The sequence below is a fragment of the Cervus elaphus genome, chromosome 1, assembly GCF_910594005.1.
Source record: "Cervus elaphus chromosome 1, mCerEla1.1, whole genome shotgun sequence".
Taxonomy (NCBI): Eukaryota; Metazoa; Chordata; class Mammalia; order Artiodactyla; family Cervidae; genus Cervus; species Cervus elaphus.
In genome coordinates this window covers 58,694,379-58,710,735 of record NC_057815.1, presented here as the reverse complement: position 1 = coordinate 58,710,735, position 16,357 = coordinate 58,694,379, and the positions used below count along the sequence as shown (strand labels likewise).

Here is a 16,357-nt window from a genome sequence, read left to right as displayed (position 1 = left end):
AGAGGTAACAATAAATCAGTTTTTACGGGGTAGCTACTTCCTTACCACTAGCCCATTTTTTAAATGTGGCTTTAACACTTATACATGTATCTGTAAACAGTATACCCGTTTAGTTTTTTTTTTTACTTTTTTAGTTATGATATTTTTTATAAATTGAATTATATGGTATATAATCTTTGGGGATTTGACTTCTTTCATGGGTTATGTTTGTGTGATTCATCCTAATGGCATGTAGCTACAGGTCATATATTTTCATTGCTGTCTAGGATTTTGTTGTATGAATTTATTGCAGTTTATTTATTGGTTCTTCTTATATGTTTAAAGGAAGGTTAAAAGATACTCTGGATCTTTTCCAGTGCTTAAGAATTGGCAAACAATGCTGATGTGGCTATTTTTGAATGTCTCTTGGCATATACTTGCACACACACATTTCTGTTAGGTATATTCTGAGGACTGTAATTGCTAAGCCGTAGGGTATACATAAATCCAACTAAAAATAACCATTTTGTTTTAGAATAGTTTTAGATTTACAGAAAGAGTTTTCGTGCACCCATCACCCCATTTCCCCTATTTTTAACATCCTGTATTACCATAGTATATTTGTAACAGCAAAGATATGAACTGAAACTATTAATTCACACTTAGTTCAGATTTCACTTTATTTTTCCTGGTACTCTTTCTGCTCTTGAATCCTTTCCAAGACACCATATTGCCTTTAGGCATCTTGTCTCCTTAGTCTTCTCTGGTCTGTAACAGTTTCTCAGTCTTTCCTTTTTTTTTTAAATTTTTGTGGATTTTTTTTTTGGGGGGGGAGTACAAGTTACTTAATAAGGGTCTTTGTAAGAAGTTCAGAACACTACTTGGTGAGGATAAATTCCATTTGTGAGAGCAAACACAGAGTCAGGGTAGCCCTGGAGCTGAGGAACAGCTTTGATCCTTTGCAGAATTTGTGAGTCCACACCCTTTCTGATCAGCCTTGTGCTGCTCTGTAGTCTTATTTTTCTCTCTCTGTGGGTCAGAGGTCTCACCTTCCTGTTGCCTAGGCTTACACAGCTTCTTCTTGAAGTAAGCATCAGTGAGATGTTCTGGGATTTTTCACTCCACTGATATCAATATTAGAGAGGGTGGTAATGACAAATTTCTGGTGTGTTCTATGCAGAGGAACTTGACTGAGGGACAGAGGCCCAGTCACAAGTAACAAGCTACTTACTGCTCGGCTTGCTTCAGGAAAGTGACCCTCTTGCCTCTGTGGCGCCCCGTGAGGATGGTCTTATGGCCCCTGGAGTGATGCTAGTGCCCTGCTTTCTCACAGGCTTACTGAAGGGTTTTCTGCCGTGACTCAGCAGCTTTCCAGGCACCTCTTCAGTACGATAATACCTAAGCATTTGCGCAGTTTGACCACTCAGGTACCATCATTTTTGTCACCACCAACTGGTTTTGTGACAGTAGCAAGAACCTGCATCTTCTTTTTCTTTTCAACCTTGGATTTAGCCACTGAGTACTTCCTCTTGTACAAGGCCTTTCTGTAACACGTAGCCGATTGGGAATATCTACCAATTCCTCTGATCTGGACAGGGTTTCAGCTGCAGTGGGATTTCCCCCTTCTTAACCTTCTTCACTTTTTAAATTTTCTCACCAGCATCAGCCTTCTTGGCTTTAGGTTTTTTACCCTTAATATCTGGCTTCTCAGCCTTTACACCCGCCATCTTGCAAGATAGCAAAGAGCTCAGTCTTTCCTTATTTTTGATCTCGATAGTTTTGAGAAGTACTGGCCAGGTATTTTGTAGCATTTCCTTTAAATTTGTCTATTGTTTTCCTCATGGTTAGACTGGGATTACGGATTTAGGAGAAGCATATCACAGTGGTTATAAGCCTTTCTCATCAATCACATCAGTGGTACATACTGTCAGTGATGACTTATGGTTGATGATATTAACTTTAAACACCAGTGTTTGTCAGGTTTCTTCACCATTCACACTCCTAGGTGGTAGTGGGCTGGGGGTGAGATCTACCTCCTGGAGGAGGAAACTGCTACATAAAGTATTTGGAATTCTTCTGTAAGAGTTGTCTCTCCCCACCCCACCCCCTTTAATTTATTTGGACTTATAGACATTTGTTTTACCCTTTAGGTTATAACCCAATACAATGTTATTTACTTTTGCCACTGGGAGCTCTTTTAGGTTGGTTCTTGTGTATTTCTGATGTACCTAATCCTTTTCCTTTCCTTACTTTTTGGCATAACAAGAAGCTCTAGACTCAGCTCATATACTCCCAGCCCCAGCTCTAGAATCAGCAGTTTCTCCAAGGAGCCCTCATTAGTAGTTAATGCCAACAGTTCTAAAGTGGTTTTACTAATTTAAACTTCAGCCCTTTATTTGTCAAATTTCCTGTAAACATTAGTTGTTTTCAGTTTACTTTTTGCATTTGAATTCCTATGGACAAGAAGTTTTATTTTCAACATATTTGACAATGTATCTCCTGATAGTTATCCTGATTCTTGATCATTTCCCTTAAGTTGCCCAAGCTGGTAAGTTCCTGCTCTCCTGAGGTGTAATGAATATGCTCTGCTTTATCCCAGTCTGCTTTGAAGTGTTAACAATGTACTGATTTATGTATCTGAGATTTATTATGTGAGGATAATAATTTTTGTCTGAAGGATTTACAAGCTGTCCTAATAATCTTCACTGAATGAATGTTTCCCTTGCCAGTTATATTTCTTGTCTTATATGCTGCCTTCTCCTGAGCTGTCTACTCTGTTTCTTTGATTTATTATGATAATGACATGGAAAAGGGCTGATGAGTTGTATATAAAGCAGTAGAGGTTAAGGCTTTGAAATTGGTTTCAAGTGGGGAAATATGCTCCCCTGGGGACATCTGGCAATATCCGAAGACATATTGTCACAGCTGTGGGAGATTGAGGTTCTAATGGCATGTGGTGGGCAGAGTCCAGGAAGAACACTGAACATTATACAGTGCACTTACAGTGTCCCCCAAATAAAAGTCATCTGGCAAAAGATGTTAATGGTGGTGAGGTTGAGAATCCATTATAGGAGATTCCAGTGGCCCTATATAGGAAGTCAGGCAGAAACACATGAAAAGGGTAGGAATATCCTGTTTCTTAGATAGAATGCAACTTTTCCAAGACCTTGTCATCTCTACCCTCTTTGGAAAAGAATCCCTCCTTCCTTATGTTCTGCCATTATATATTTAGAGGTCTTACCTTTCCCCTATCCCAGTGTTGAGCAAAAGTCAGGTAGCAGAGCACAGTCACGCAGATTTCATTAAACCAGAATTCCCAGTGCCTGAAAAATAAAGTAAAATTAAAGGCAAGTGGTTCATAGTAGAAAGAAAATGAGCTTTGTAGCCTGATAAGTTCCTTGTCAACTCTGTAACCTGGGCAAACTTATTAAGTTCTGAGTCCATGGATCTGTAAAATGTAGATAAAACCAAGCTTTGGGGACTAGAGAACATTTTCATAAAGAAACTATCTCAGTAGGTTCTCAAGAAATATGATAATTATTAATACATGCTGAGAGAATAACTTATTTTGAGCAAATATTCTTTAATTATCATAGGTGGTAAAAATTTCCATCAATAAATTTGCAAATTGAAATAGATGCTCTTAGGCCATGGGTTCCCATTTTAGTTCAGAACATTTTGGAATTTATGAATGCCTTCCCAGAAAAGGAGTCACACCAAACAACATCTGCTTTTCTCTTCCCAAAAATATAAGCAAAGGAATATCACAAAACAAAACAGGAAAAAAAAAGCCCTTAAAGAACAACATAAAATCTTTGGAAAGGAGGCCAAGGCATATTGTACTCGATCAGAGTTGTAGATATCATTTTGTAGAAACCCAAGGGATTCAGAAGTTAACAAATCTTGGCTCAAAGGAACACCTAGAAAGACAGGAGGAAGATGAAGGGAGTATGAGGTATTATAAGAGCCAAAGAGAAAGAACATCAAGAATTAAGACTCTGTTAAAATTGTAATATTATATATATGGGACCCTATAAATTAGGGGCATGCATTATCTTCTAATCCTTGCAGAGGTAGGTACTGTTATTTTTCCTACTTAAAAATACAAAAATTGAATCCCCCAAATGCCTACCTATTGGGTTTTACAACAGTGATCATTGGTATCAGTTTTCCCAGTGAAACTGGAGTAGCAAAAGTTAGATTACAAGGAGGTAAAGTATAGAAGACTGAGGATGTTTTAAGATGAAGGAGATGTGGAGTAAAGGAAATATTTGTAAAAGACTAAGGTGAACTTGGGCATGTTTAAATGCTGGTGAGAAGGACCTAGAGGACAGGGAGAAGTTGAGGCTTGAGAAGGAAAGAGATTTTTGATGGACTAAGTCCCTTAATTCCTGATGCTGATGAGATTCAGATCACAGGTGAAGGAATGAGCTATGGAAAAGGAGCTAGCACTCACATCTTTTGTTACAGGAAAAGAAGGAACAGATAAGCCCCCGTGCAGTGATAACTGTACATTTCTGGGCAGGAAGTTGAGGGTGTGGTATTCTATATCACATTTTCTTTCACCTACCATATTTTGTATGTTCTGGAGAAATTTTAGTGTTCCTTTGAAGTTACCTCAAATTGACTCCTTTTTGCTTCTTTTAAAAAATTATTGAACCTGTTTTGGTTGGATTCTATCTATAATGTAGAGTATTTCTGCAGTGCCATTAAAGCAAACAAAAACAATCCTGAAACAGCTGATAACTCACCAATTACTATATAAGAAAGTCCTAATTTACCTTGTAATTTTGAGATAATTCACCTTCTGTTTAAGAAGTAAAATTTCCCTCTGTACATTTATTTCTTCCCCCATTCATCTTTTCCAGTCTCATTGGCAAGAGTAGCAGGTGGCATATGAAAGGCTGGAAAGGAGAGGAGGGCTTGAAGAAAGATCTAAGGTGAGTTCTAGGTGTATCACTTACTAGCTCTGTCTCTTTAGGCAAATCACTGAAGAGGTGATGGGGAACTTGAAGATAAAGTTCCTGTGCTAAATAAGAAATTGAATAAGGCTCTTAAGATGGCTAATAAATAAGGAAAACATAGGGCTGAAAAGACTAAGATTTAATAGCATTTGAAGAACTGTCATGGGAGTGAGTGGATGAAACTGTTCAGTTAACTAGAAAGTATTAGTTTAGGAGTTGAAAAGATTCTACAGAGTTTGAGTAGTTGTTGATGATGAAGTCTGAGTGAGAACATTGGAGTGAAGTGCTGGAGTGGAATGAAGTCAGGAGAGTCGAGGTCAGGGATGGCCGAGAATGCTCTTTTGGAAGGGCTTTGCCTTTGAGCTCATCTATAGTAATTTTGGCATTGAATAGATGTGAAAGGCACTTGTGAGCTAGGGAACACAGATCATCAGGAACTGGTATGGATTTGTGACTGGAGTTGACATGACCAGACTAGGAAAAAGGTGACATATGCCAATTGCATGCCCTGCTTTACGAGTAATGGTGGAGGTACAATAATAACATTTTATAGTTTGAGATGTATGTTGGGTGTTGGTAGGGGAGAGAGTGAATGAAGAAATTGGCCAGTACTTAGTAGGAGCCTGTTCTGAGCCAGGTGATACATGAACTCTACCTCATTTAATCCAGACCATAGTCCTCTGAGATTGGTTTTGATGTTCTCGCTTTGCAGAAGAGTAATGAGAGATGGATTGCCTTCCTTGATTTCTTACAGCTCATTAACATGGGGCTGGGAGCAACTCTGGGGAAGGTGGAAGAAACATAATTAGAGAAATGCTTGTATGATAGAAAATATATTATAGTGGACAGGAGGTTAATACTGAGCCTGAAACAGTGGGCTTCAATAAGTTTGTTGAATTAGTCTGTGTTTTTAGAGGTATTTCATTCTCTAATCTTACTTTTCCACAGGTCCCAGTTATCCCATGTTCTTTGCATTATCTTTCCCCACTGAAGCTTGAATATTAATCCATAGACAAGATGACGCATTTGTCGTCTTCCTCCTTCTTTTCTGATTTTGGGCTGCTATTGTATTTAGAGGAGCTAAACAGAGAGGAATTAATTAGATTCAAGTCACTTCTAAAGAATGAGACCCTGCAACCCAGGTCCGGCAGGATACCCTGGTCTGAAGTGAAGAAGGCCAAGCGGAAGGATTTGGCTGACTTGATGAGCAAGTATTATCCAGGAGAGCAAGCCTGGGAGGTGGCTCTCAGTATCTTTGGCAAGATGAACCTGAAGGATCTGTGTGAGAGAGCAAAAGCAGAGATCAACTGTGAGTGATACCGGAGACATACCTGGGGGTGGGGAGAAGGTGGTGCTTCCTGAAGCCCATTGATTCTGTGAAAGAGACTTGGGAATGAAGTCCAGACCGTTCTCTGGTACACAAGTTCCATGGTGCTCAGGTATATATGGGAGTTTGTTGGATCATTTGAGGAGCACTAAAAGGCTAAAGAGTTTTGAGCACTGTTGTTCAGTATGGCTCCTTAGGATATGCTAATGCTAAGTCGCTTTAGTCGTGTCCAACTCTGTCAATCCCATGGACTGTAGCCTGCCAGGCTCCTCTGTCCATGGGGTTCTCCAGGCAAGAATTTTGGAGTGGGTTGCCATGCCCTTCTCCAGAGTATGGCTCCTTAATTGGCAGTAATTCGTCCATCTGGTACCGATTAGAATGATTAAAAGAACAGTGATTAGAAAGAATTGCCCCATCTAGTGTTCCTTTGCCTAAACTACAAATAAAGTAATTCAGTTCAGTTCATTTCAGTCGCTCAGTCATGTCCGACTCTTTGCAACCCCAGGAATCGCAGCACGCCAGGCCTCCTCCATCACCAACTCCCGGAGTTTACTCAAACTCATGTCCATCGAGTCGGTGATGCCATACAGCCACCTCATCCTCTGTCGTCCTCTTCTCCTCCTGCCGCCAATCCCTCCTAGCATCAGGGTCTTTTCCAATGAATCAACTCTTCACATGAGGTGGCCAAAGTATTGGAGTTTCAGCTTCAGCATCAGTCCTTCCAATGAATACCCAGGACTGATCTCCTTTAGGATGAACTGGTTGGATCTCCTTGCAGTCCAAGGGACTCTCAAGAGTCTTCTCCAACACTGCAGTTCAAAAGCATCAATTCTTTGGTGCTCAGCTTTCTTTATAGTCCAACTCTCACATCCATACATGGCCACTGGGTTAGCCTAAATTTTAAGATGGAGAAGGCAATGGCACCCCACTCCAGTACTCTTGCCTGGAAAATCCCATGGACGGAGGAACCTGGTAGGCTGCAGTCCATGGGGTCGCTAAGAGTCAGACACGATTGAGCTACTTCACTTTCACTTTTCACTTTCAAGCATTGGAGAAGGAAATGGCAACCCACTCCAGTGTTCTTGCCTGGAGAATCCCAGGAACGGGGGAGCCTGGTGGGCTGCTGTCTATGGTCGCACAGAGTCAGACACGACTGAAGCGAATACTCATATATGACCTTAAATCTTTGCTGAAATATGAGGAATGGGCCAAAAAAAAATATTAAGGGACATAAAAACTATTTTTTGTCATTCCCAGGTGTGAAATACTGTAGACATCTAAAATTCCTTGCTCACATTTAAGGCTTTACAGCTCCAAAATGTATGTCCATTATTTCTTTTGAGCCTCACCACATCCTTATGAGGTCAGTACAGACAAGGAAACAGGCTTAGACTAGACCACTTGCCTCAGAGTGACAGGGTGGGAGGCATGTCAAGAAGTGTCCTGCTTCAGTGTTCACAGCGCATCACTTTTCCGTCAGCTAAGCTGGTAGAGTCTGGGGCTCTGTTGGTTCTAGTATTTTAAATCCAGATGATCACAGAATTGGACCACTGAGGGAAATTCTGGCCCCTGTGTGGCCATCAGCAAATTCTTTTTTTTTTTTGTAAATCTCATGTTCCTTTTGGAACCTGTTGCAGGGACAACCCAGACCGTGAGACCAGAGGACACCAAGGCCAGCGAGGTACAGGGTGATCAGGAAGCAGTGCTGGGTAAGTAGGTGAACTCTTTGTCGGATTTGGGAGGTTTGAGCTTTTGAAGCATAATGGGGGAAGATTATCTCTCAGGGGACTTTTGTTCAACTCTTGCTAATTTCTTACGATATACTACCTGCTCAGTGATTATCATTCAGAAAGAATTGACAAAACTAGCTCTCTGGACAAAATCAGACACAGGACCATGTTAATTCAGAGTCTCTAGAAATGACCTTGTCACAATTGATAGTCTGATGAACAAAGGTAGCTTGATATCTTGTTTTAAGCACTGAACAGTTCATAAGAGTTGGCAGGGACAATTTGGCTTGTTGCATCTCTTCTCTTCTGTTCAAAATGATGCTGTAATTGAGTTCCAGGATGGTGACCAACTAATCTACATAAAATATAATTTCAAGGACCAGGTTTTCTTAGTCCGAATTCAATATCACTTCCAGCCTCCCTGCTTTGTTTTGAATTCTATATAAGCTGAATCCCAGTTTCTATAAATTGAAGTATATTACAGAGAAAATGGGACCATGTGAGAAGCCTTTGTTCTTAGCTATGCTGCTTTTTAATGGGCTACATTATTTCATTCAAAAATAGTTGAAAGCCTACTTTGTTCCAAGAACTAATAAATAAAAATTTCCTATTGTATTAAATGATTCTGAAGATAAGTTCCTGCTTGGGCTGTGATTTCTTATACAATATAAAGAAGTTTATTTTTGTGGTATAATGAGCTGTAAATTTAGGAAACCAAGATTCTACCTCCATAGATATTTACTTTTTAAAATTTGGAAGATAGATAAAGTATTACAAAGAAAGTAGATTATCCTTGTAACCCTGATTTTTAAAAAGTGCAGCAGTGTCTAAGAGGTTATACCATAAAAAGTATCTGACTTCTAATACCATACCTTCCCTTGAGGGAGAAATAAGGATAATTTAGTGGGATCTGAACTTTGTTAGATGTTTGTAGTGAAGGCCTTAGTAGAACAAAGAAAAGAATGATATACTTTAAAAAATTAAAGTAATTCCAGCTTGAGATATGTGCTGTGAATGAGAAATATACTATGTTCTGAGAGAATGTATGGAGGAAGAAATCCCATTAGTATTCAGATTGAGATTGCATTGAATCTGTCGGCTGCCTATGGTCATCTTCACTTTCTGGAGAGTTTTTATCCTAAATGGATATGAATTTTGTCAGAAGCTTTTTCTGCATCTATTTAAATGATTGTATGATTTTTATTATTTGTTAATGCAGTGTCTCACACTTATTGATATGCAGATACTGATCTCTCCTTGGGGATAAATCCCACTTGATCATGGTGTATGATCCTTTTAATGTGTTGTTGAATTTGGATTGCTAGTGTTTTGTTGAGGGTTTTTACATCTATGCTCAATGGTGATATTGGCCTGTAATTTTCTGTGGGATCTTTGTCTGATTTTGGTATCAAGGTAATGGTGGCCTCATAGAATGAGTTTGGAAGTATTACTTCCTCTGAAATTTCTTGGAATTGTTTCAGAAGGGTGGATGTTAAGTCTTCTCTAAATGTTTGATGGAATTCACCTGTGAAGCCACGGTCCTGGACTTTTGTTATGATCCACAGTTTCAATTTCAGTACTTGTGATTGGTCTGTTCATGTTTTTTATTTATTCCTGGTTCAATCTTGGGAGATTGTTTCTTTCTAAGAATTTGTTCATTTCTTCCAGGTTGTCCATTTTATTGGTATGTAGTTTCTTGTGGTAGTCTCTTATTACCCTTTCTATTTCTGTGGTGTCCCTTGTAATTTCTTCTTTTTCATTTCTAATTTGATTGATTTGAGCCCGCTCCCTTTTTTTCTTGGCGAATATGTCTAAATGTTTATCAATTTTGTGTAATCTTTTCAAAGAGCCAGCTTTTAGTTTCACTGATCTTTGCTATAGTTTTCTTTATCTCTGTTTTATTTATTTCTGCTCTAATCTTTATGATTTATTTCCTTCTTCTTTAGACTTGTTTGTTTTTCTTTCTCTAGCTTTAGGTGTAAGGTTAGGTTGTTTATTTGTGATTTTTCTTGTTTCCTAAGGTAAGATTTTATTGCTATCAACTTCCCTCTTAGAACTGCTTTTGCTGTAGCCCGTAGGATTTGGATCATTGTGGTTTCATTTTCATTTATTTCTAGGTATTTTTCGATTTCCTCTTTGATTTCTTCAGTGATCCATTGGTTGTTTAGTAGCACATTGTCTAGCCCCCTGTGTTTGTATCTGTTTCTATGTATTAGGTAGGTCTGTCCTGTGAGGCCCAGCAGCACACTTCCCCCTGGTCAGCAGAGCCATATGCTCTGGGGGTGGCCCCTGTGTGGGTCCCATGGGCCCTTCTGTTGTGGCAGGGCTGGCTACTGTGGACACACTGGTAGGCATGGCTGGCCCCTGGTCCAGTTGGTTGCTAGGCCCTGCCTAGTGCAGAGGTTACTGGCTGCTGGTGGAACTGACCTCAGAGGAGCTGGCTGCATGGCCTGGGGAATCCCTGTCCGGGTGCTGTCCCACTGGTAAGTGGGGCTGGGTTGTGACTGGCTTCAGGCCCAGGTTTGCCAGAGCTGATGTTGACCTGCCATTGGGTGGGGCTGGGGCATGTTGTGACTGGTTGCACAGTCTGGGATGACCTGGTGGTGGGTAGGGCCAGATCACAAGTGCCTGGCTTTGGGAGTACAGGGGTGCCAGAACTGGCTGGTCTGTTGTTGGGTGGAGCCAGATCCAGAGGTGACCAGCTGCGGAGCTCTGGGGGGTTCCAGGGCTAGTGCTGACCCACTGATGGGCAGACCCAGGTTTGGCTGTGGCCTGGGGGTCCTACAGCTGGTAGATGAGGCCAGATTCCAGGGCCACTGCTGGCCCACTGGTGGTTGGGTTGGATTCCGGGGAAGCTGACTGAGGAGCCTAAGATATCTTGGAGCTGGTGTCTCCCTGCTGGTGGGTAGGGCCCCAGGGACTAGTGCTGTCTAGCTGGTGGACATGGCTGGGTCCTGGTGCTAATGAACTAGGGGAAGGATTCCAAAATGGCTCTTGACAGCACCCGTGTTTTCCTGGTAGAATCAACTCCCAAAGTGGCTGTTGTCAGTGTTGTGAGGATAAGTCCCAGGTGCCTTCTGCCTCTCTGGGAAGCTCTCCAAGATCAGCTACTTACTCAAGTTCCTTTCATATTACTGCTTCTACTCTGGGTCTCAACATGTGAGATTTTGTGTGTGCCCTTTAAGAGCAGAGTCTGTGTTTCTCACAGCCTTCCTGGCTCTCCTGAAAGTAAACCCTGCTGTCTTCAAAGCCAAATGTTCCATGGGCTCATGTTCCTAGGGCAGGACCCCAGGGCTGAGAAGCTCAGTGTGGGCCTCAACCCTCCTGCTCCTTGAGAAACATGTTTGCAACTGTTCATGCCCATTAATGTTTTATCTGTATAAAGCAGATCACTTTGATCTATAGATTCAGGTCTGTCTTCAGATCCTCTCTGGCTGTTATTGTTAATTGTTGCCTATGTTCTCTTTTTATGTGGAGAATGGCTCTGTTCTCCATACATACCATTTTTTTTTTCCTCTATAGAAGTACAAAGAAGAAAAAATGCTTCTGGAATGAACCTAATTTTTATTTTCCATCATAAATTTCTGCATTGTCAATTCTTTTTTTTTTTTCACAAATTATAATGTGAGTTTTAAACCCACAGGAATATTTTTGTTTTATTTACATTCCTTTCTCATCTAAACCAGCTGTGCTTTGATTTCAGCCTATATCACTCCTACTCTATGTCCAATATTCTTAACATTGCAAATCATAGAATTAATTTTGATCATGTGTATCTTTTTTTTTTTTTTTTTCAATCTCCCTTCTAACTGACTTAGGTGATGGAGCAGAATACAGAATTCAAATAAGGGAAAAATTTCGCATCATGTTAGATAAGAACCATTTGCTTGGGAAATGTGAAAATTTCTGTCATGAAATTGCTCAGGAAGGCCGAGAATTGTTGGAACGTTTGTTTGATGAAGATGTTGGAACCGAAGAGCAGCCACAGACGGTGGTCCTTCAAGGGGCTGCTGGAATAGGCAAAACAACTTTGGTGAGAATGATGATGTTAGACTGGGCACAGGGCAACCTCTACCAGCAGAAATTTACCTATGTTTTTTATCTCAATGCGAGAGAAATTAACCAGTTGAGAGAGAGAAGCTTTGTTCAGTTGCTGTCAAAGGACTGGCCCAGCACAGAAGGTCCCATTGAAAGGATTATGTCCCAGCCAAGTAGTCTTCTTTTTATTATTGATAGTTTTGATGAACTGAACTTTGCCTTTGAGGAACCTGAGTTTGTGCTGTGTGCAGACTGGACCCAAGTGCACCCTGTGTCCTTCCTCATGAGTAGTTTGCTGAGAAAAGTGATGCTCCCTGAGTCGTCCTTGTTGGTGACGACAAAACTCACAGCTTGGAAGAAACTAAAGCCTTTGTTGAAGAATCAGCATTCTATACAGTTACTAGGTATGTCTGAGGATGCAAGACAGGAATATATTTACCAGTTTTTTGAAGACCAGAGTTGGGCCTTGCAAGTATTCAGTTCCCTACGGAACAATGTGATGCTTTTTAACATGTGCAAAGTCCCCGCAGTGTGCTGGGTCGTTTGTAATTGTCTGGAGCAGCAAATGGAAAAGGGTGGTGATATCACGCTGACGTGCAAGACGACCACTTCTCTGTTTGCCTGCTATATCTCTAACTTGTTGACACAAGTAGATAGAAGCTCTCCTGGTTTACCCAGCCAAACCCAACTGAGGAGCCTGTGCCACTTGGCTGCCAAAGGAGTATGGACTATGACATATGTATTTTACAAGGAAAATCTCAGAAGACATGGGCTAGTGAAATCTGATGTTTCAATTTTCCTAGACACAAATATTCTTCAAAAGGACACAGAGTATGAAAACTGCTATGTGTTCACCCACCTACACATTCAGGAGTTTTTTGCAGCAATGTTCTATGTGTTGCCAGGCAGTTGGAACACCAGGGACGATTCCCTTCAGTCTTTGGACAATTTGGAGCTGGTGCTTGAAAGCAGCAGTTATAAAGATCCCCATTTGCTACAGATGAAATGCTTTTTGTTTGGCCTTTTGAATGAAGATCGAATGAAACAACTGGAGGAAACTTTTAACTGTACAATGTCACTGGAGGTGAAATGGACAATACTTCAGTGGATGGAAACACTGGGAAACAGTGAACAGCTTCCATCACACCTGGTTTTTCTGGAGTTGTTTTTCCACTTGTATGAGACTCAAGATGATGTATTTGTAAGCCAGGCAATGAAATATTTCCAAAAGGTTGTCATTAATATTTATGAGGAAATCCATTTGCCTTTATCTTCATTCTGCCTGAAGCACTGCCAGTGTTTACGGACCATGAAACTGATGGTAACTGAGGTATTTGAGAAGAAGATGTTAAACTCAAGCTTCCCACCTGAAACTTGGTAAGTGGGTTAGGTCAGTTCCCTGGAAGTGCCCTGCAAGGGAGTGAAGGACGTAGATGTTGTCAGAGGGAGGGGATGAGTTGTTTAACTGAGGTCCCAGAGCCAGGATAACCTTTCAGCATTGTCCCACCTTGAGACAAGGAGGCCAGGCACTGAAACCCCCTGTTGACCAGTCACAGCTACTGGTGAGGAATGGGCAAAAATGCGCCTGCGGTTGCTATCTTGGCCTGAGGGCGATCCCCAGAGAAGCACTGGGCTGAGAGCTCCCAGCAACTAGGGAATGAGTGTTTCAGTTCTCAGGGAGGCAGCACAGTGCTAATGTCCATCCACTGTAATATATTCTTTTTTAAAAAATAGGGACCAGGAATTTCTTGCTGAACCCACAGTACATAGGTCATTTGTCTGGGCTGTTTCACTTTACTGACCTCATTCACCTTCCCTATTACCTTGATATAGTTTGGCCTTTGCATGAAAGATTTAGACCTTTAACACCCATAACACTATAAGAAATAGTAGGTGCTGAAGGAATGTTTTGAAAGACTAAATGCACCTTTAGCATTTTATGCATATTATTTTACCCTCTCTCCTTTCTCAAGTTACTTTTTCTAACTCTCTTCAACTATGGTTGCAGTTCCAGATTTAATTGTTTGAGGGCTTACTATGTGATACACAGCTATATAATCACAGAATATTTAACATGTTGTCCAGGTTAATGCTGGTCAAAAACATATCTCAAATTATTTTTAAGATTATAAAACTGAGATTCAGAGAAGTTCACCCAGAAAGTTAGAGTACAGTTATCAGTTATTCAAGCGCAGATCAAATAATAGCTAACATTTGCTTAACACATACCCAATATGCCTCTAAGTCCCAGTCATTTAGTCTCCAACAATCCTACGTAGATGCTATTATTTCCGTTTTACTTGTAAAAAACTAAGGTACCAAGAAGGAACATAACTTGATTGAGGTTACACATCTGATTATAGGTACTTGGTTTTCCAACTTTACCCAAGTTTTCTCGTTGCCATTACATACAAATGTATTCCTCTTATTAGAACATGCATTTCATTTCTCTTGGAACTGTGGGAGTAGGAATTGTAGGCTGGGATGCTATGGCCTTCCCTGTCCTTAGGGAGTTGTGAGTAATCACCTGCAGTCAGTTTTCTTAATGCTGACTTCATAGTTTTACTTATAGAAGACATGATTGAACCCAGAACATCAGAATGTATTTTATGCCTAATAATAAGTATTAGGAAGGAATTTTAGAAACTGTGTTGCTAGTCTTTGTGCTACTTTCCCCTCATCTATGTTATAGTGTTATCTGATTCTAGAGTTGCCACTGCTGTGAAAATAAGAGACGGAGAATCCCGTGTTTTTTTAAGAGACATTACAGGTGACCTCAGCCTATTTTATGACATAACTACATTGTAAAGTGCACAAGAGTGGGATCTCTGTCTTGTTCACCATTTTATACATAGTATGCAGTAAGCACTTGAATGTCTGAATGAAGGATTTACCACCTCAATCTCAATTTTAAGTTTTCTCAAATATAAGACCCCGAGTGATGTAGAGACCACCCCTCTGTGATGTCATCCATCCCTTAAGCAAGGCCTGGGGAAACCAATATTTATTGAGTAGTGAAGTGGATCACTGTATTGCATTTCCAAATATGCAGTTTTTACATAGGAATTATTTTGAATTGAAGGCATTTGAGTTCCCAGAATTCCTTACTTGCTTAAAAGCAGAGCCTTCCAAAAGATCTCAGCTTTTTAAATTAGCTTTTTAAATCCCCTCCCCAGAGTAACTCTAATCTTGTATTTGTGAAAACAGCAGTTGGAACCACACTCAGACATTATTATCACCATCATGTCTTCAGTCTCTCCTCCAAGGGGCCCATTTACCTTACCAAAAAGTCATTTGTTTTCCTATAAGTGCCCTTTCTCCCTCTGCCTTTCCTCTAGTAATTGAGGTATATAGACTCCACATTCCAACCACTCCTTTGAGTTACTCATAACTGAGTAGCAAAGGATGCTTGCTTTGACTCAGTACCATCTTCTGAGAGTTGCCTGAGCTGAAACAGATTTGTTGGTCTTTTCTTTTTCTAATCATTTAGGCAAAGGGCTGGCAGTCATGCTTTTCATTGGTGGCAAGACCTCTGTTCTGTGCTTCATACAAATGAACACTTGAGAGAAGTGATCTTGTGTCACAGCAACCTTGATGAATTAGCAATGAGGATTTTTAATCAAGAACTAAGACACCCAAACTGTAAACTACAAAAACTACTGTAAGTCTGGTGTGAGAAAATGTAATGGAGTTATTCTACTTTCTTTCTTTATCCCACCTCCCACTCCTACTTATTAGAGGGAACTAGTAGTAAACAGAAATTAAAATCTACTGCATAAAATACTCTAAGAACACCAACAATGGAAACATCTGGAGTTGTGGGAGCATAAGTAACTTTTTTTGGGGAAAACTGCACAGAGCGTAGAAGTGGTTGACCTGGGTTTTTGAGGCTTGATTAGGAATTTTCTAGATAAAGAGGAATATAGAACTAAGGCATTCTAGGCAGGTCAACAAAGCATTTTCAAAGACAAGTTCCAGAACGTACTATTTTTTCCCCATTCAGTATAACGCACAGATGTTAAGTGTTCAGTTCATTAGGTTTTGACAGTTGCATATGCCTTTGTAACAAATACCCAAAACAAGATAGAGTATAATTCCCTCACCTCGTGAAGTTTCCATGTAGTCTTTTCTCTATTTCTCTCACTCTGTCCTGTCCTAAAGGCAACCACTTTCTGACCTCTATGACTGTATATTAGCTTTGTCTGTTCTTGGAACTCATTTTAGATTGATTCATACAGTATGTGTTTCTTGTGTTCATCTTATTTTGTTCAACAAAATGTTTTTTGAAATTCATGTTATTGCATGTTTCAATCATTCAT

The 16,357-nt window shown here is 40.3% G+C and overlaps 1 protein-coding gene and 1 pseudogene across 1 annotated transcript in view; one reads left to right on the top strand and one right to left on the bottom strand.

Annotated features, from left to right (window-relative positions):
• Nucleotides 1-848: 848 nt before the first annotated feature.
• On the bottom strand, nucleotides 849-1,385 carry LOC122693773 (annotated as a pseudogene).
• A 4,575-nt stretch (nucleotides 1,386-5,960) lies between these two features.
• The window catches only part of NLRP14 (NLR family pyrin domain containing 14), a 34,923-nt gene continuing 24,526 nt past the window's right edge, over nucleotides 5,961-16,357 (top strand). The window contains exons 1-4 of the mRNA XM_043901494.1: nucleotides 5,961-6,252; nucleotides 7,908-7,979; nucleotides 11,819-13,415; nucleotides 15,535-15,699. Of these exons, the coding sequence (XP_043757429.1) occupies nucleotides 5,961-6,252; nucleotides 7,908-7,979; nucleotides 11,819-13,415; nucleotides 15,535-15,699 (2,126 nt within the window). The remainder of the gene's footprint in view (nucleotides 6,253-7,907; nucleotides 7,980-11,818; nucleotides 13,416-15,534; nucleotides 15,700-16,357) is intronic.